Here is a 20,591-nt window from a genome sequence, read left to right on the forward strand (position 1 = left end):
TTGTATCAAATTCATTTTGGACATTTGAACATTTTGTCTTATCTTTGCTCTATCACAGCTAATCTTATTTTGATGTGTATACCTATACTTATTTCTGAAAAGTTATAATTACATCGGGATGTTTAAGATGGTTCATTTTTTAAAATCCTTTCCTTTTTACAGAAAAAAATGCAGATGTGGTTTTAAAAAAGAGAGAACAAACTGTATACTATATTTACAGAATAACCTGTAAATTATTCAGTTTAAAACTGTAATTTACAAAACATACAAACAAAAAAGCCACACCACCTTTAACATATACTGACATCTTCATAAGGTGGTAGAAAGAAAGCCACATGACAAATCAAAGTTCATCACAAGTATAGCATTTCCACAAACTTAAGTAAATACATGTACTTGTAGTACACTTGAGTGTACTAGTGAATGAAAGATGGGTTCAAGTGTACTACAAGTGGTAACTAAATAAATTTTTTAAATGCAGAGATAGTATGTTAAAAGTGCATTTTAGTTGTGTCTCAAAATAGCACAGTTGAGTACACTGAGATGATCTTAAGTTGACCTTAAGAAGTACTAAAGGATCATTTTTAGTATATTCAGTACAAAATTAGTGCGCGAAAATAGAGCACTTTAAGTACATTATGGAAGTAAACTTGTTTTTCACCTGGGCACCGAGGCTGAGCCGCTGCTCAAAATCTTACATACGTCACCATATGACTTCATCTCTTGATCTATCTGTCTGGCAACAAAATCGTCAATGACTAAATGCCAGAAAAAGAATTGCCATTTGCAAAGAGTCATTTTACTTTTGTTGTGTTTGTTATCATCTCAGAATCTGATTTATATGTCTCTGAACATTAGTCCCCAGTCTGCACTGCACATGCTTGGCTAACCTCTTTGAGGTCTACCATATCAGCCAAATGACTGCTGTGTGCTGCATGTGTCTCTCAGAAACCCTGATCACACCACAGAGGCTGGCATGCATGACAAATCTATAACAGTGATTGACGTCCAACTATTCAGGCCAAATTCACAAATTGTTACATTTTTAAATGCACTATAGAATTTCTTTCCTGGAACTGCAGCAAAGTGCAATTGAACTGTGCAACTGTAAATGCAATAAATGGAGTTCATGACATAAAAGCCATTTTCTCAGAACATTTTTATTTCAGAACCCTATAAAGTTCACTCATATGAGACATGCACATATAAAGTTACAGTACAGTAAATATAACGTATAAATCTTATGGTCTTATATAGTCAGATACGTAAAAATGGAGCTTTAAATGAACTGTTGAGTCATACAAAATGAAAAGAGAAATACAATAAATAAGTAGTCCCATACTGAAACGATGCTTGTAAATCCTGATCTATGAGATGAGGTGGAGATACTTGAATATAACAACATAAATAGTGACAGGTAAATGAGTCTAAAATTAAATAAAACAAACGTGAGCACACAGATAAAGGCACAGGATGGAGGCAAATGGTTAATAATATCTAGGCACAATCAATAACGGCAACCTTTGCACTTTCTCTGTCCCTTTTTCTCCAGACTAGCTTTGGTTCAACGACACTTGGGTTGAGCTATAAGGCAGACACGTTTGCCTACACTTGCATATATAGCTTTCAAGTAACATGATCTAATACAACAGACCAGTTTCCATGTTTGGACTAAGTTTAGTCCTGAGATGAGCTATTTGTGCCAAAGGCTATAACTCTGCTCTATGGACATCCAGGGAAATCTGGTTCAGGGAAACTGACCCAAAACACGCACTGTATCACCTTCCCAGCACCACCTGAAATATGTCTATCGAAAAAATATGTCACTCATAATGCTTCTTGTATATAGCAATACCACTGTGCAAGTGAATTATGAGGTTTATGTTGATTTTCTTAGCTCTCTCAAAAGAGTCCACATCTTATGTACCTTATGATAAGCATAATCTTGCAGAACATTACCTATTGCCTCATTTGTGGCTTGCTATATGTCTAACTGATGATTAACTGCATTGCACATTCGGTTGCCTCCTGTTGCTCACTGAATCAAGCTCTCGTCATGCATGATGGTGTAGAAACGTCAGATCAGAGAAGGAAGGAGTCTTCATTTTAGGAATTAATCGGTTGGCTGTAGGAACAGTGGCCTTTTCTGTGGAACAAAATAAAACTTGAGAAACTTGAGAAGATATGTTTGAAAGTATTGTTAGCAGGACAAAAAAAAGTGAAAAAAATGCATTCACCTGCATATTCCTGTCGAGCACTCATAGTTGTTCTGGCAGTAGGCGCCGTGAGGTTTAGTACCCATGATCCTCCATAACGGGGTCATTCGAGCTGTCCTCTTCAGTGACCTTTGAACTTCCTGCACAGAAGTTGAAGGTGTGTCCGACTTTGGCACAGGATTGCAGGTCACCTGAAACACACAATGCGTCATGAGCTCTACTATAATAAAAAGTAATATTTGTTTCATAAAAGAGATAAAATTGTTTTATGAGTTAGACTAATAAGGTTAATATGTCATTTTAATTTCTCAACAAAATCTAAATTAAAGTAAAACTAAAACTGAATTATATTTGACAGCATCGTGGCTCCTTTAAAATAGTTCCACCTTTAAAATATAATATTTAAAAAAATTAAGCAATAATATAAAAATATAATACTTAATATAAAATAAAAATAGTATTTTAGGTGATCTAAAGTAATTTTTTTAAAAAGATTCTCAAGTGAACACAGTAACATACTGTAAATATCACAACAAATGATATTTTTCAAATATTAAAAATAAAAAAAATACAATACCTGCTGGACAAGTACCAAAAACACAAGGCACCAGGCGAGAAGAGCCCCTCTGTGATTGGGATCCTGCATGCTGACTGAGAAACGTTTCAGTTGCTGTAACAGTGAGCTCACAGCGACACTGACGACCGAGACGATACACTGTCTTATATACCCTTCAGTCAGCAGAAGAGAGGCTCTCCCTCATCCCTTTCTCTCTCTCTCTCTCTCTCTCTCTCTTTCTCTTTCTCTTTTTCTGCCTCTGTCTCTCTGCTTTTTCATTACCAGATGTGGCACATGTTTGCTTAATGTTTGTGATTTGGATAAGCTGTCCTCTGGGGCTCTGGGTGAGAATGCAGCCAGAGTTGAGAGAAGCAAGGGATAAGAAAGAACAAGAAGAATGAGGGATAAGAACAAACTGTAGATTTTAGACAGCTATGCAGTGGTATGTACTAACATAAAAACAGGTTTAAATATGTAGAAGAGATGATATATGTCAGATAGATTCTAAGGCTTCTGAATCAACATTTACCATCCTGTTTCTTCAAAGTTCCTTTGACATACAGTAGTCTCCCTTTTATCATATACACATGCGCTGGGGCCTTGAAAAAGAACAATGGCTGATTAGGGGATCTGTGGTCTTTTAATGAAGAATAACAAATGGACAAAAACACAATGGAAAAAAGTTGCAGCAAAAATGGCAGTGGGTCAGACATGAGTCGAACCACTGATCCAGCTCATCACAAAGGTTCCACACTGACTCATGGTGTTTACTGGAAATGATGCTGCTTATCATCTTGGGATTGTCAGTTCACGTAAATAATACCCAGCACTGTTTCATAAGCTGGTGGCCTTGTTTTACACATTTCTAGCATGCTCGCTGCATTGGTCATAGTATTGTGATTGAGCTCAAGGTTGGAATTATCAAGGTTCTGCAAGTTTCCTCTTGAGCGAGATGCAAACATGATTTGTTTAGTATGCAATGTTGCATCTAAATCTATATTGGTTAAGTGTTTATTGAGGCCAAGCTCAGTGTATTACCTGACTACTACACTTTGAGTATACTGGCCTTTCTTCTTTATGCTTGTGGTGTTTACACTTCTGTTCAAAAGTTGTTGTTTTTTTGTTGTTTTTTTAAGTAATTCATACTTTTATTCAGAAATTGATCAACGGTGACAGTAAAAACATTTATAATGTTACAAAAGTTTTTATATTTCAAATAAATGCAATTTTTTTAGCTTTCTGTTCATCATAAAATCCTAGAAAAAAAGTAAAAATATTAAGAAGTGCAACTGTTATCTTCATTGAAAATAATATGAATTGTTTCTTGAATATTTTATTTATTTATTTATTTAAAATGATTTATTTACATTTATGTTTATGATTCAGGGTGAGAAAAACAACAAACAGACAAAAGGGTAGTGATGCTGAATAATAAAATAAATAAATATATATTCATATTAATGCATAAAAGCAAAACACTGTTTTTTGAGCACCAAATAAGCATTTTGGAATGATTTCTGAAGGATCATGTGACACTGAAGACTGGAGTAATGATGCTGAAATTTCAGCTTTGCCATCACAGGAATAAATGGCATTTTAATATATATTCAAATAGAAAACAATTATTTTAAATTGTAATCATATTTTACAATATTATGGTTTTTCCTATATTTTCAAGCATTAAATATTAAAAAAGTCTTACCGACCCCAAACTTTGAATGGTAGTGTATAGTTAATAACTTTTTTATTTTATTTTTTATAACAAAATTTTTTTTATTATTCACAAAGTCAGAAATGCTGGTTAAGACATTACTTGAATAGTCAAACTTGAGATATAAGGTGTGCAATTCAGGTCACTGAAAACATACACGTTGCAGCACTTGAAATGTAAATCTAGCTTGATGGAAAATAACCTTTGAGACATTTAGCAGGGTTGAGTAATCAACATTAAATGAGGTGAACAGAAAACCACCAATCATGTGTTTATAATGATCAGGAAACTTTTCTGTGCAATTCTACCAGGAAATCTGTAGCTCTATCTGCACAGATGTGACTCCTCTCAGGTTACTGTTAGTATCACTGAAAAAAAAAAAAAAAAAGATTTTTTGGATTTACACGAACTAGCAGTTTAAAATGCAAATGGTTTTCACTTTACATAGATCTGATGAACAAACCCTGAGGGTTTTTGGAGATAAATCTGTGAACTGAACAACAGATTATGGAGCAATACTGGAACATTCTATCATTTGAAAAAGATAAGAAACTAAATTCTTTCCATCAGTAGCCTTAAGAAAACTTTTTAGGAGTTCAGCTGCAGGGGAAGAACTACTGTATATATCCATTATCCTAACGATCTCTCTATATGAATCAAATGATGATAATTCATCAGGGTGTTCCTTCAGTGCTCCAGGGTCAAGGACAGCAATCGCTGTCCCCGTTTTGGCATGTTTGTCAGTTTTGGCACTTAGTCAAAAGATTGCAGACAAAGTGCACCATCCCGCTGGGAAGTGATACAATTATCAGTTGCCAAAGAGGAGAAAAGGGCCTCGGCAGATTCATCCAGTTTTATTCCATCCAGTTTATAGAATATAGTCCACCTGCACTTACATTTGTGCATCTATAGGAAAGGAGCTCTAATTATGACTCATGTAGTTCAGTTCTAACTTCTCTGCTCCTCTGTGACAGAAAAATGAGGGGAAAAGTGATATAATCCAGATTACCTTTGTTGATAGGCTTCTCTATTCGATAACATCAAGTTTATATAAAGGTAAGCCTGATCTATGACCTTCTGATTAACATAAAATGACCAATACAGTTTGTTTTTTTTGGAGTAGATAAATCTTAAATTGGCCTCAACATAAAGCAGAATGTTAAATAATATACAGACTTAGACTTATGAGGTTTCATTTGTGCCAAAAAGGAGTTGACTGCAATGTACAATCTACAATCATTTTGCACTTGTAAAGATAAATGAATAAATGATAATGTGTATGTTCTTTGTTTATGCCATCTTGCTCTGTCATTTATGGAAGACTATTTCCAAACGTTATGCCATATGTTTGCGCCAAAACACAATCTGTTTGTTTCTAAAAATATTATGACAAAGTACTAAGATTAAACCTAAGGTCTGTAGATTCAAGTTTAAAGAACAGAAAGAAAAAATGCTTTTAAAAGTTTTAGAAAACTAATTATTTTTTTTTAAATCTATTTGTTTACATGGATATCTGTTAAAATGTGTTGAAGAAAGTTCACTGAGAGCAGTAATATATAAAGCATAAAACTAACTTAAACGCACAACAGGTAGGACGTACACAAACAGACTACAGAGATAAAACAGTAGACATAAAGGTACTGTACAAATTGTTTTGTCCATTTTTTGGGGCAAACGGAATGGCATAGACACTTTTGACTTCTCTGTTCTTATAGGAAATTTAAGTGATGTTTTGTAAGATACTACAGCATGATTTCCTTTACTTCTCTACAAAGTCCATAGACAATAATCCATATTTCTGATCGTACTGCTCAAAGTGCTGCTAGGTGTTTAGCAATGTTAAACATGCCGTGTTTCACACTGTTAAAGGGATGTAAATGAAAAAGATCCATTGTATGGACATAAAAACACTGAGACATTGCTCAAGTTATCTACTTTTATGGTCCACAGAAGAATGAAATTCATACAGGTTTGGAATAACATGAGAATGAGTAAATGACAGAATGTATATTTTTGGGTGAACTGTTAACTGTAAGTAAGAGCTGCTTCATATAAACAGGTTTTGACTGATGGCTTTTACCTGCTCAAATTGTTGAGGACAGTCCACAACCTTCTAAGTTTCTGTCATGTCTTCATGCCTTTGAGAAGTTTGGCTGTGTGTCTTTATCTGAATGACCACCTTCGGACAGAGATGTTCTATTGTTTTGTGGTTGCAATCAATTCTGCCATTAAGACGCTGCGTGGCGCTGTGGAGCTGCTGGATTAATTTTTACGTCCTTCTCAGTTTACCTGAGCTCACAGGTTCTGTTGTCTGTTGTCGCCCCCTTCTTCCAGGTTAGCTTTTCTGATTCAGTGTTTGCTAGAGTAAAGCAGTGTAGAATTTTCTTTAGTTTATTGTTCTTTTATTGTGTGGGGAAAGTTATGCCTGTTCTGTGGATTGTCATCTTGTTCCTCTTATCGATAACAGGCCACTGACTGTGTGCTCCTCCTGACAACACTCGGCAGGTACATTTTTAAATACACTTTGAGAGAATCTTTACATTGCATTGTGGGGTATTTAGAACCATCATGAATGGTGGCTTCCTCATTTTTAAAGAGTAGGCAAACTTTCACTCTCTCTCTGTATACATATATGAAGAGCTCAGATGCAAAAGCCTCTAAGTGCCGTCTGAAATTTTCTTCTAAAATGAGCATTTTTATCAGGCCCCTACATTTATGTTCAGTTATTTCACTTTAATTGCATAGAAAATGACCTATACATTGCCATTAGAGTAAAATTACTGAACCTAAACATAGCAGCCTGATAAAAATGCAAATTTTAGATGGCACTTAGAGGCTTTTGCATCTGAACTCTTCCTATATATATATATATATATATATATATATATATACATATATGAACCAAAAAATCTGAACCATTGTAAGGAGCCATAGATATCTGGCAAATCACATTCATTTCCCAAAATAAAGAGCACTTTTTAAAGGTACTGTATATATACATTGTCCACAGCAATTAAAACATATATTTTCCATGTCCAAAATGACAGAGTAAATGTTTGCTAGTATTCTTCATTCGTTTAAATGTTTGTTTTTGGTACATAATTTTATTGCCATTGTAACAAAGACTGACACAAGGATGTTCAAAACGTTCTTCCAGTATGTCAACATCCTGTCCTGATATTGCAGAGACTCAACATTTGCATAAGATTCTGAATGCACTTTTACCCACATTTACACCAGCTCTATAACATCAAAAGAAGCCAGTTCAGACCAGCATTCCTGCAGACTCATGATATTTACTAGAGCTGAAGCACAGCTGGGGAAGAGCGCCCTCTACTGACCAAATCCAAACAAAAGAGAGACAAATGACCACACAACAAAAATACATAAGTTTGCTTTCTTTTTTATACAAAATAACTATTTTATTTAATCATCTTTCATCATGGGATTAAAACATTCATTTAAGTGCATTGATTTTAATTTCTCCTCTAAGAAATACATCTATGAAAGTCCCTCTTTCATATACTTAGTGGATGTCTTCTTTGAGGTAGTGCAAATTTGGCATTTGCTCCTTTTCTCCGCTTGCTTTCAAATGCTGTGACCTCTGTCAAGGACGGACAAAATCTGTGCTTTCAGAAAGAGAATACAAATACAACAGAGACAACAACATTAAAGCCTACAAGTCAACAGACAGGGCTCTTTCATGCTTCATTATTTTTTTTCTTCTCCATTTTCCTATTTTCTTCAGACAGACTTTTCAGTACAGTGTCTTCAATAAAGTGCCAAAATTTTCCATCTCCATTCCCCTCCATAAATACATTATGAAAGATGTCACATTAATACACACTACACAGAAACCAAAGAACATACATAGACAAAGAGTAAATAGAAAAGAAAAATTACATGATATTAGATCATTCATTTAACAATCAGAATCCACTTATTCATACCTACATCCCCAAAAAGTCAGGTACTGTGAGAGAGGAGACTGAATTGATCACTCGCCACAATTCAACTCTTATAGAAACCTCTCTGTGTGAATGCTATTAGTACTGCACAAGAAATGGCAACAGGCAAATCAAACCCAATATAGCCATTCCTTTTCCGACTGTGCTGGTACAAATTCACATAGTCCATTAGGACCATTCAGTTCTTGCCTTTATCTGACCCTGAGCCCCAAGTCATCTGCAGGTGCAGGAGTCTGCAATCATATCTTCATATTCTTTATAAACTATGTTTCCATTCTTCTCCATCATCAGCACACTGACAGGTTTGTATTTATAAGGAACACAAGAGGGCAACGGGATATCTGCCACACCGAGCTCACTGATGAAAGTCTGCATGATCGCGTGGTTGGGTGAATTGTAGCCGTAATGCAGGATACGAGGGCAGTCTCCCATACAGTAACGAGGATTGTACTTGTGGGGTGCAATGATCCAGTGGTCCCATCCCAAATCTTTGAAGGCCACAAGGTAGGAGTGCAGCTTGCACTGGTTTTTGGTCACGCTGTTCGGCCCTTGCTTGTAGTTGGGGATGTCAGAGACGATGCTCCCAGGTTCCTTAGACCGACGGGTCCTGGGGCGGGAAAGGGGCGTGAAGTACTTCCCCCATTCCACAGGCTGCTTGTTCTCCTCCAAGAAGAGCAGCAAAACAGGAGCTCGAAGGTGGTGTTGAGGTGGGAAGTGTTTTCGATGTGTAATGGACCTGGCATGTTCTTGTTGTGTGCATCGATAATGGGCAAAGAGTGATACATGGCCATCTTTCGACTCAGACACATGGCTTGTGACATCGGATTCGGTCCACAGGCTTCGAGGACGCATAATGACACAGTCACCTGCAGGAAGATCTTCAAGAGACGTGACTCTTGCCTCACAGATAAAAGGAAGATGCGATGACGCAGGCAATCTTAGGTGCATAAAAGACGCCCTCACCAATTTGTCCAACAAGAGGTTTTTCAGTTCATATTTCACTGTGTAGGTATACTGAAGGTCTAGTCCAGTAGAGGTTACAGATACGAGAGAGACAAAGAAAAGAAATAATCAGACAATAGGCCTAAATGTTTTAAAAAAATACACTTGAAGTGGTTCTTTAAATACTATAAGGGCTACACTGCACAACACATCTTAAAAATAAAGGTTACAAATACGAGTTTTCAATACAGCAGTGCCATAAAAGAACCATTTTGGGCTTCCAACAGTTTTTAAAATAACTTTTTTTCTGAGTGTGAAGAATATTTTAATCATCCAAAACAGATTTTTCCACTATATTTGTACAATGGAAAGACCCATAGATGTTAAAAGTTCTTCGTGGAACATTAGAACTTTACATTTTCTAATTTTAAATGTGAAGAAAATGATTAAGCATCTTCTCTGTAAGGTATAAAAGAAGGCATAATGTGCTCTAGTTGTACTTGTAAAGGATGTGTATGAGATAAGACGGAGTGATTTACCACTTGAGGTTGGGATAAAGTGCTTTTCAGCGGTGGACGCTTGAAGCAGCCTTACAGTGTTGGAGCCAAATAACTTGTGCTGTTTTGGTCGTCCATCTGCATCCGCCGCTATCCTGTATAGACTTAACATGAGTCGCATAGCTTCAGCTTCAGTTTGGCTTTCTATGAGAGGTCTAAAATAAGAGTTCCTCTGTTTGGGGTGTCGATTTCGGCGAACTTCTGTACCGGCGACGCCAAAATGTGACGGAGAGGCCATGTTTCCGGCCACGCGCGCAGATAAGTGCAGCACAAACAAACAGGACAGTGCGCAGAGTCTCAGACAGGTGTGACTGCTGCTAGCCTTCATGTTCTGCCCCTCGTACGGACGAGTGCCACCTGAAAGGCTACCATCGTCTAAGACAATCAGCGGGCGGAATTCGACCTAAACATCACCTGAGGTTGACAACCTTTTTGCGACACCGCTAATCGTGTGACGTCATGCCCAATTACCAATCCGACTTCAGCGCTGTAGTGATGTTACCTTCAGCACTGAAGCGCCGAGGATTTCTATTCATTTTTATTTTATTTATTGCAAATGAAACAACAACAATTGACATAAAGGAAAAGAAAATGGGGGGCATACAGACATCACAAAAGCTTATAAGAGTATTACAAAAGATAACAAACTATAATACTTGACAATCATAAAAAAATTCAAAGTTCCTTACAACAGCCTCAAGAATATTATGTTTTTTGTTTTTTTGGTCTCTGTTACTTTCAAAACACAAAGAGGTACATATACTAGCAGTGCATTGTTTTTTTCCCGCTTGACTTGCACTTCGCAACGACACGAGCTTGTTTCTGCAAAAACGTCTGACGTGTTTACGTTTTACGTGGCGTGAGGACGTGAAAAAGCTACGCTAAATCCGATCTGACCGTTCAGACTGAAACGGATTTCCAGAAATGCGATTTGAATAGGATTCCAAACCACATACGAATCGAAACGGATTTGCACAAATCGGATTTCATGTAGTTCGTTGCCGTTCCGACTATTTAAATATAATAGGATTTGCACAAAAATCGGATTTGGGCTGACAGTCTGAACGAGGCTTTAGAGTTCAAAGGTTTTGACATGTTCTTAATGGAAGTAAAAAGGGACTTTATATCAAAGGAAAACATTCTAAAATTGGGATTAGCTACAACTAATAGTTCTGGCTTTGTGAAGATGGAATTTACCCAGAAGACATTATAATCAAGTTTAACATTCGCAGAATGAAAATCTGACAAAAAAAAACAATAATATTTTCTGTAAATTGTAAAATTTATTTTATTTTTTATTTTATTTTTTACAACAAAGGAATAGCAACATGGTAACTTCTGACCAAAAAGACTTGGTGAATGGGCAATGATAAAACAGATGCAGAATCGATTCTTCTTCAATATTACAAAAGAAACATAAGATACATCCTGAGAAAACCTGCTCAAGAGTAAGTTACAAGGGTAATGAAATGGAGTTCTTTCATTTTACTTGGAATACTAAATAAGTCCATGGGTTATCCAGATCAGAGTTCAGATAACAAATATTCCACTTTAGGGAGGTTTTTTTAATCTAATAGCCTACCTGAACACCATTAGCCCCTTTCACACAGAGATTCCGGAAAATACACGGATAATGTGTTCCGTGATTTGTCTCGGGATCTTTTGATTTTGGTTCATTCACACTGCCAGTGATTTTCCAGAATCTGTGTGCATTCACACCTTTTTTTCTACAGTCCATAGGCTATGTATGTATAATATACATACATATATCATTTTAATTTATGTTTTGAAAATCTAAAATAGCAGATTAGAATAGCATAAATGTAGGAAGGGGGTTAGGGTTAGGGTATGGGAATTAGAAAATACAGTTTGTGCAGTGTAAAAACCAACATGGAAAGCACAACGTGTGTGTGTGTGTGTGTGTGTTATATGACTGATGCATCATCCTGTATATGCTAAACTTATCTAAATATATTAAAATTTAAAAGTTAATGCAAACTGTTTTTAAGGGGGGCATCTTCCCTTATATTATCCGAGTATTTCTAACTTTCAAACTAACAATTTAAGCATGAAATAGTGTGGTTATGTTCTAAATGAATGTTATAAAATATTACAAACAATGTTACCTGTTATCTTAACACAATACTAAGTAGTGAAATACATGCTATTAGTATAATACCTGCTATATACAAACAGTAAGGCATAACAGTCTAAATAATGCACACATAATGGAATGTTTTTATGGCGCTTTGACACACTGACATCATCTTTCAAAAGAGCAAAATGAAATTTACGTTAGATGTCATTCAGGATATGCTTAGGGTGACTTAAAAATTAGGAACATCACATACAACCATACAATTGAGCAGTGTAGTTAAATGAAACATCTCTAGTGATGTAATTCTTTTCACAAGCCATGCAAAAATGCACACATCAAATCAACACAGTCTGCACTCATTTGTTTATAGCTGGTATTGATATTGATATAGGCCAGCTCTTTTTGGGCCCTTCAAACGTAAAAATATCTATTTTTCATTTATTGATTCAAATCACTATTAGTAGTAATAACTATTAATTAGTATTATATAGGGTAAAATACCCTACAGCGAACCCTACAATAATTCAGTGTCAAAAACAACAACTCAAATCTCGGTTTTAATCCATCGCTCTGTATTAATCATCTACCTTCCTCTAGATGGAGCTGTCACGCGGCATTTTTCTTCATGAAGGCACACTCTTGCTCGCTGACAGCCGCGTGCCTGTTTCCAGTCTGTGCTTCAGCAGCAGCAGCAGCAGCAATGGCTCTCCTCAAAACGTCCCGGTTCATATCTTCTGTTGGGAGTTTGACACCGTCTTTGGCTACCCTACCCATTCGAGCCAGGTAAGGGAACTTCAAATCCGTCTTTAGTTTTCTGCGACCAGTATGTTACATTTTTAAGAGACTGAATTACTTTCAATTGAATTGTAATGCATGCGGAATGAAAAATGTTTTTGTCCCTCTTCAGTCTATCAGAATAATATTAATGGACTAAATCCATTCTTACAGTTCACGCCATGAGACTTGTTCTCACGATCACGCGCACACACACAACAGTCACATCCGTTCACATGGAGCTCATGCTGTGAAATGATACACTGCAGCTCATGATATTAAACCATGTGGGTGTCGCCAGATATCTGTGTTACAGGCTGCCTTTATTATCATCTTCTAGTCAGTTTCTAGAAGCCACTGGATCAGAGTTAAATCAAGTAAAGCGCATCTCTACCATGATTACTAAACGAATCACTCAGCATCCTTCTGACCTTCATCTTGCATAAGTCAAGTAATTCAGCATTGCTCTTCGTATTCTGCATTAATTCTTGGTAAGAGCTGTGCGTTACTCGATATTACGGATATAGGAAAATACCCAGTATCTTGTGTACTGAATGAATGACTTACATATGAACGCCATAGCGTCCTTTTTGGTCTCACTAGGAGACCGTACCTACAGGTTTCTTGTGCGCTCATTGGGTGAAACAAGCAGGTTAGCTTCCTGATTGGCCCTGCTGCTTCCGGGTTCTTCCGTCAAGAAATCATGGTAGTATGTGTCCTTTTGCACCACGTTTGGAGGGCAAAGCAAGGCTGGCGATGAACAGCAGATCAGTAACCTTTGTTTAGTGCATTACTAAGTTTTTCTGAAGTAACACAGCCACTTATGCCACACCAAAAGCCCTCATCTCTACATATTTGTAGTTAACACAAAAGGGTTATAGAGTCACAGCCAAGGCCCACTTCCATTTTTAATACTGAGATTAAATTATTCTGCTACTTGTTCATATTTTGAACAGTTTGTGTTTTTAAATTTTCTGTGTAATTTATGCAACAAACGAAAGCTCCTAAGTAATGACTACTACCAAGTCAATAGGTTGTATTAAAAACACTAACACATAGGATAAATAGCACTGTGACACACAAGCTATGCAGTAGGAGTTTTTGCAACTTGATTCCAGAGTTGACCTTTGACTCCCCAGCACTGTGCACAGTCTCAGATGCATACTTTTCTGAACATACAATAAGATAGAAGAGCATACTGATAGTGTCATGAGTGGCATCTATAGTCTTGTTGTTGCTTGGCAACAAGGTAGTGAATTAATTGTACTTGTTTGTCTGGAGGGTAAGTGTTCAGAAAGTCACTTATGCTTTGAAATGTAACCATTAATGTGCATGTTTTATTGCAAGGCTTTTACTATGTCTTGAACATTGGAGGGAAAGCCATTTTTATTTTTATTTTTATGGTTGGGAAGATGGATAGTAATGGTCCCTTTTATTTAAGGGTTTTATAGCTTTTATAGAAAGGATTTACCCGAATAAATGAAAAGAAAGAAAAACAGTAAAGAACGATAATTAATTTGGGGTCAAGTTTGGAATGTTAAATTGATTATTTTCTGGGAGCTGGGTGAATATGAATATATATATTTTCAACATACATTTTGATCTCCAAAGGCTGAATAGTTGTTCTTGGTAGTATTATTTTCAGTTAAAAATGTATTTATTTCATTTTTGTAGCTCATGGTGGACTGAGGTGCAGATGGGACCCCCTGATCCCATCCTGGGGGTGACAGAGGCCTACAAACGGGACACAAACTCTAAGAAAATGAACCTGGGTGTGGGGGCATACAGGGACGACAATGGCAAGCCATATGTTCTCAACTGTGTCCGCAAGGTATGTGCCTTTTCTGTGCCACCACACATCTGAGCCTTTGCGAAAGAGTTCTGTGAGTTTAAACCTGGTGACTGCTTTTCAGACTAGTAGTGATTTTGGGGGAAAATAATACTTGCAGTGGTGTTCTGTGTAAGATGGTTTATTAAGGTGCTTGTCTGTGACTGACTAATAGTTTTCAAGGGCACAGATGTTTTTGCATTAGGTTTAGTCTGCTCCAATGGCACTGGCAAAATTCAGGGGGTGGTGTGTCTGTGTTAACATGTGCTTTTGTTTTTCTCCATTTCTGCAAAGTCACCCTGAGTTGAGTAATTTGAGAGGCTGCCTCTGTTTAAGCAGTATTCACCAATTACATTCATGACCCTCCGCTTTGTAACTGTGGAGAAGTCATCGTAAACATTTTGTAGAAATGGTTTATTCAGTATAAATGTAGTGAGTGTTTATTTTTTTTTTAATGAAGCATGTTTTTGTTTAGGCAGAGGATCTGATTGCCTCTAAGATGCTGGATAAAGAGTATCTGGCCATTGGAGGTCTGGGTGACTTTAGTAAGGCTTGTGCTGAGCTCGCGCTGGGGCCAGACAGTGAGGTTCTTAAAAGCAAGAGGGTGAGTATGTTTCTTTAGGACCTATTGGTTCTTTCATTATTGTGTGAACTTTAGCACCTTTAATTGTTTTATTTTTTTAAATTAATGTTTATTTAGCATAAGACTTAAATTGTATTTTTTATTTTTTTCTTATTCTTTCTTAGAGCATTACTGTCCAGACAATCTCGGGCACTGGTTCTCTGAGGATTGGAGCGAACTTCCTGGTGTGTATTTCATTCATTCTGTTCATTCCTTCAGCAAACAAGCTTTGCAGCTGTTTATCATCTCTACATTGAGAAGGACATATTCTTTGCCTTATCTAGTACCGTATTGACCCGAATATAAGACGACCCTGATTATAAGATGTACTTTTTGGAAAAAGGTTTTTTGAAAACCAGATCTTTTGTTTTACTGAGAGAAATTTTTTTTTTTTTTCTTAAATTATTTTCATATTGCATTTTTTCCTATTTCATTTTTTTTGTTTTGAAAGTATGGTAAATACTGGTAAAATGTACCAACAATCACATTTAAAAATATACACTTTTTGTTGTACCATTAAAAATAACAGGTAGCCCAACAAACATTACATTTACATATTTCATGGCTCACTCGTTTTACTTGTATTTGGCGCCACCTATTGTTGTGGGTGTATTGTTGACATGTCAAAGTCTAGACCCTGAATATAAGACGACCGCATTTTTCCAGATGTATTTCCAATAAAAAATTATATTCTTCTATTCGGGTCAATACGGTATTACCTTAGAATATGTTAGAAGAAACAAAGACAAATATAGCACTTATGTCATGTGGTAATTGTTTATAATGTATTTCCCGTCTTTTTCTCCATTAGTCACGGTTCCACACAGCGGCAAAGGATGTCTATTTGCCGAAACCATCCTGGGGAAATCACACCCCTATTTTCCGTGATGCTGGTATGCAGCTGAAAGCATACCGTTACTATGATCCTGCTACCTGTGGCTTTGACTTTACTGGAGCACTCGATGATATCTCGGTGAGCCAGAATCACACACATACAGTCTTTTGAGCCAGTAAAAACTTGTGTAATGTTACAAATTCTATTTTAAATTAATGCTGTTCTTTTGAATTTTTTGAATTCATTAAAGAATCTGGAAAAAATGTATCAGTTTCCACAAAAATATTAAGCAGCACCTCAGATTTCAGCATTGATGATGATGATGATGATAATAATAATAATAATAAATTTTTCTTGAATACCGAATAAGTTTATTATAATGATTTTGTGATACTGAACTAGAAATGTTTGTCTGTCTGAGATGCATTGAATGTTTATCATCTTTTCTTGACCTACAGAAAATTCCAGAGCATAGTATAATCATGCTCCATGCTTGTGCTCATAACCCCACTGGTGTCGACCCCCGACCAGAGCAGTGGAAGGAGCTCTCGGCTGTCATCAAGGTGCGTGTGTCTGTTGTTGTGATTTAGTTTTTATCCTTCATGCCTCCTTCATTTCACATTGGCATTATTTGTAAAGCATAGCAAAAATAATGATGTTTCTTTTTTGAATTTCTTAAATAAGATACTCCAGACTGTTGACCTGATGTTGCTTCACCATCTTGTTGTCCTCTCTCTCTCTGCAGAAGAAGAAACTTCTAGTGTTCTTTGACATGGCCTACCAGGGCTTTGCTAGTGGAGATATTGATCGCGATGCCTGGGCTGTGAGATACTTCATTGACCAGGGGCACAATGTCCTCTTGTCTCAGTCCTTTGCCAAGAACATGGGTCTCTATGGTGAGTATATTGTGTAGGACACTGCATTTACACTGTAAACCATTTCCTTTTTTTTTTCTTTTCTACCAATATCCAGCCTAGATTGGATCTTGATGTATGTGTGTAAATTGCAAAAAAACAAAACAAACATGACTCGCATGTATCTGATATCTGGTCATATGACCTATGAAGAATCATATTCATATTCATTCATATATATATATATTTAATTTTTTTTTTTTTTTTTTTTTTTTTTTTGGTCACCATTTTGTTAGGCCAGTTTTTTTATTTTATTTTTATTTAAGAAAATATATTTTAGAAGTGTAAGAAATTTTATTTAAAAAAAATTGTTAAATAATTTAGTTTATCCACATTTGATTATCCACATACTGCACACTGGATTATTAATATGACATCAATGTCATTAACATCATGGATACAGAGAGTAACACTTAGTAACATTTAACCGGTCAATAAAGTTTAGCACAGCGTGTCCCTTAAATGCATCTGTTCTGGACAGACACAGCCTGTCCTAAAAGCAAAAAAAAAAAAAATTAATTACTATTTAGGGCAGAAAATAACACACAGTGTCCAAAGAAAATGAAGTCAGTGAACAAAAAGCAATACATGCCTTACATACACTACCACTCAAAAGTTTGGTGTTAGTAAGACGTTTTAATGTTTTGAAAGAAATCAGCAATATTGTGAAATATTTTTGCAATTTAAAATAACTGTTTTCTTTTGCGTTGTATTTTAAAATATATTTTATTTCTGTCACAGAAAAAGTTTGCTTTGAATAGAAAGAGATATTTTGTAACATTGTAAATCATATTTGATCAATGTAATCCTTGCGGACTAAAAGTAAAAAATTTAAAAGGCATAAAGCATGTTGACCACAAACTAACCCTAACTCTCTAATACAGGGGTCAACAAACTTGTTCCTGGGGGGCCGGTGTCCTGCAGAGTTTAGCTCCAAACCTAATCAAACAGACCTGGACCAGCTAATCAAGGTCTTGCTTGGTATACTTGAAACATCCAGGCAGGTGTGTTGAAGCAAGTTGGAGCTAAACTCTGCAGCAGGGCTGCATGATACATCATTTCAGCATCGACATTGCGATGTTTACTTATGTTATATTTTTACTACAGGCTAGAGGCTGTCTGCACTGGACGCAACAAAGCAACCGTTGCAAATCATGTGAACTTTGTGTCAGTAAGTCATAAATATAACGCGGCATCAGTTTAATGTCGGGGATTTGTCATGTGCGCCGCATCCACTGTAGACAGCATCACTGATTACGGGTTATTTTGTCGCGTCGTGCTGCACCACTCGCATCCGGTGTAGACACGGTGAGAGCCACGCAGATGCACGTGAACACTCAATTCCGTTCCTCTGTCTATTTGTGTCTGAAATGACACATACGTGCGAAACTATGTCAAAATGCATGTCTCTGCAGGTATCCTTGTAAACACGGTTGCTTATGGCTTAGGTGAAGGTAAACTATCGAGAAAGTAAATGGATGGTTTTGGTTCACAGCAGTTTAATGTTCCTGAGGCTTTCTGTGTCCTGAATGTTAATCAAACAACAAAACGCATAGAGAAAAATCACTTTTGTAGCTTTACAGATTTATTAGATTTAATTTAACACTGAAGACTATGCAGTGTTATTTTACATTTGATTATTCAATTTCTGTACCTGAATACTGTTAGACTTTCCTGAAGAATATAAAGCACTGTTTATTTAATTTGTATATTTTTCCTATTATATTTATCTATGCTTGTAATTTGCTTATTTTCCATGCTGATTTATATACCTACAAAATCACCCCAATCATTTATTATTTTTTTCCAAATAGCACCGTTCAAGTCATCTGGTGTTTTTTTTTTTTCATATCGCAGAAAAAAAGAATATCGCAATGTGAGTTTTTTCCAATATCGTGCAGCCCTACTCTGCAGGACACCACCCCTCCAGGACCGAGTGTGGTGACCCCTGCTGTAATGGTTTTATACACCACCATAATCATACGACTGTGTTTGTTGTAGGTGAGCGTGTTGGAGGGTTCACAGTGGTGTGTGCTGATGCTGAGGAGGCAAAGAGGGTGGAGTCTCAGCTGAAGATTCTGATTCGCCCCATTTACTCCAACCCACCCATGAATGGAGCACGCATCGCCTCCACGATCCTCAACACACCAGAGCTACGCTCTACATGGTGAGACTTGCTTGCATACTCCTTAATAACTTGCTTTTCTAAAAGTTCATGCCTTTTTTGACATGTATTTCTGTAGGCTGGAGGAGGTGAAGGGTATGGCCGACCGTATCATTAAAATGAGAGAAATGCTGGTGACTAATCTGAAGAACGAGGGCTCTACTCACAACTGGCAACACGTGATCGACCAAATCGGCATGTTCTGCTTCACTGGACTCAAACCTGAGCAGGTACAACCCTTTGCATACTCCAAAATTTGAATATTTATGCATATGTAAAATGTCTAATTAATAATGTAAATTAAATTGGTACAAGCTCTAACAGTAGGACATGTAATTGTGTTTCAGGTGGAGCGTCTGACAAAGGAGTTTTCTGTTTACATGACTAAAGATGGCCGTATCAGCGTTGCCGGTGTGACCTCTGGAAATGTGGGATACCTTGCACATGCCATTCATCAGGTCACTAAGTAGATCAAACTTATGTTGAGACAGGAGATTGGTCTACTGGTCCTGTTTCTGTTAGTCCGTCCCACTATTCCTCTTTGGACTCCGATCTCGGCTTCACTTTATTTGGCTGTTTTGCTAGGTCAACATGAATCCTGAACATGTTATCAGGGTGTCTAACGGTAACCTTAAGTCATCTCACAGGATATCTTGTGGTTCTGTGATTAATAAGCACATTTGAGAACATTTTTCATCCTGTTAAAATTCTGTATGAACTTTATTTATTGTGTGAGTGAAGTAAAATGAACAACAATAATAAAGGGTATTGTGTCCATTTAATGATGCTTTATTTTCATTGTTAGGGGACAGAACACACACACACACACTGATACTCAGTAACATTACAGTCCCTTTTTTTCTTTAATGAAAATGAATTTAGATTTACCCTTTGTACACTTGTACAAAAATCAACGTGTGTGATCAGATCATGGATTATATCAGCAGTATTTGCACTAAGTTAATGTAGACTGGAATTTGTGTTTTTATTTATAACAACGGCTGGCTCTTTCATTTAAAGCTGTATAACGTTTTAAGTTTTTAAAATGTAAAAGAATTTAGAGGATTCTGCACTGTTTAGGTTTCTAATCAAAGTCATATTTTGCAAGCTAATTGATAAACTTACATTTTAAGTGTAAAATGTAAGTTTATGTGATGGATGAATGGACAACATGCATTCAACACTATGATTTACGTTTTAAAAAATTGACGAGTATTTCCTTGAAGTTCAGCAGTGTTGTAGAATGTATATGAATGTTATATCTTGAGTGTAAATTTTAAATTGGAGGAAATTATGTGAATTCATATACGTAATCGGTGAATACAGTAGAATGGACTACATTACCCATAAACTGGAAGTCATAAATGTTCCATATGATCCGGCGCTGACATGAAAGTATCGCGAGA

The 20,591-nt window shown here is 36.5% G+C and overlaps 3 protein-coding genes across 4 annotated transcripts; 1 reads left to right on the forward strand and 2 right to left on the reverse strand.

The window, feature by feature from the left end:
* Positions 1-1,141: 1,141 nt before the first annotated feature.
* Positions 1,142-6,721, reverse strand: leap2 (liver-expressed antimicrobial peptide 2). Of its 2 annotated transcripts, XM_058782514.1 has the most exons (5): positions 6,564-6,721; positions 3,302-3,371; positions 2,794-3,112; positions 2,238-2,407; positions 1,142-2,146 (listed from the first exon to the last, which is right to left on the reverse strand). In XM_058782514.1, the coding sequence occupies exons 3-5, from the start codon at positions 2,860-2,862 to the stop codon at positions 2,107-2,109; spliced, it is 279 nt and encodes a 92-aa protein (XP_058638497.1). In that variant the 5' UTR covers positions 2,863-3,112; positions 3,302-3,371; positions 6,564-6,721; the 3' UTR covers positions 1,142-2,106. The 2 variants fall into 2 exon arrangements, with proteins under 2 accessions (XP_058638497.1, XP_058638496.1); XM_058782513.1 differs by lacking the exon at positions 3,302-3,371.
* A 903-nt stretch (positions 6,722-7,624) lies between these two features.
* On the reverse strand, positions 7,625-10,447 carry bmp15 (bone morphogenetic protein 15). Its single transcript, XM_058782512.1, has 2 exons — positions 9,933-10,447; positions 7,625-9,473 (listed from the first exon to the last, which is right to left on the reverse strand). Exons 1-2 carry the CDS (start codon positions 10,276-10,278, stop codon positions 8,665-8,667), a joined length of 1,155 nt encoding a protein of 384 aa, XP_058638495.1. The 5' UTR covers positions 10,279-10,447; the 3' UTR covers positions 7,625-8,664.
* An 847-nt stretch (positions 10,448-11,294) lies between these two features.
* On the forward strand, positions 11,295-19,967 carry got2b (glutamic-oxaloacetic transaminase 2b, mitochondrial). Its single transcript, XM_058782511.1, has 11 exons — positions 11,295-11,398; positions 12,646-12,831; positions 14,497-14,653; positions 15,126-15,254; positions 15,398-15,457; positions 16,084-16,245; positions 16,566-16,670; positions 16,853-17,003; positions 19,023-19,188; positions 19,265-19,415; positions 19,533-19,967. Exons 1-11 carry the CDS (start codon positions 11,310-11,312, stop codon positions 19,653-19,655), a joined length of 1,479 nt encoding a protein of 492 aa, XP_058638494.1. The 5' UTR covers positions 11,295-11,309; the 3' UTR covers positions 19,656-19,967.
* Positions 19,968-20,591: the final 624 nt, after the last annotated feature.

This window comes from Onychostoma macrolepis, chromosome 07 (assembly GCF_012432095.1).
Source record: "Onychostoma macrolepis isolate SWU-2019 chromosome 07, ASM1243209v1, whole genome shotgun sequence".
Taxonomy (NCBI): Eukaryota; Metazoa; Chordata; class Actinopteri; order Cypriniformes; family Cyprinidae; genus Onychostoma; species Onychostoma macrolepis.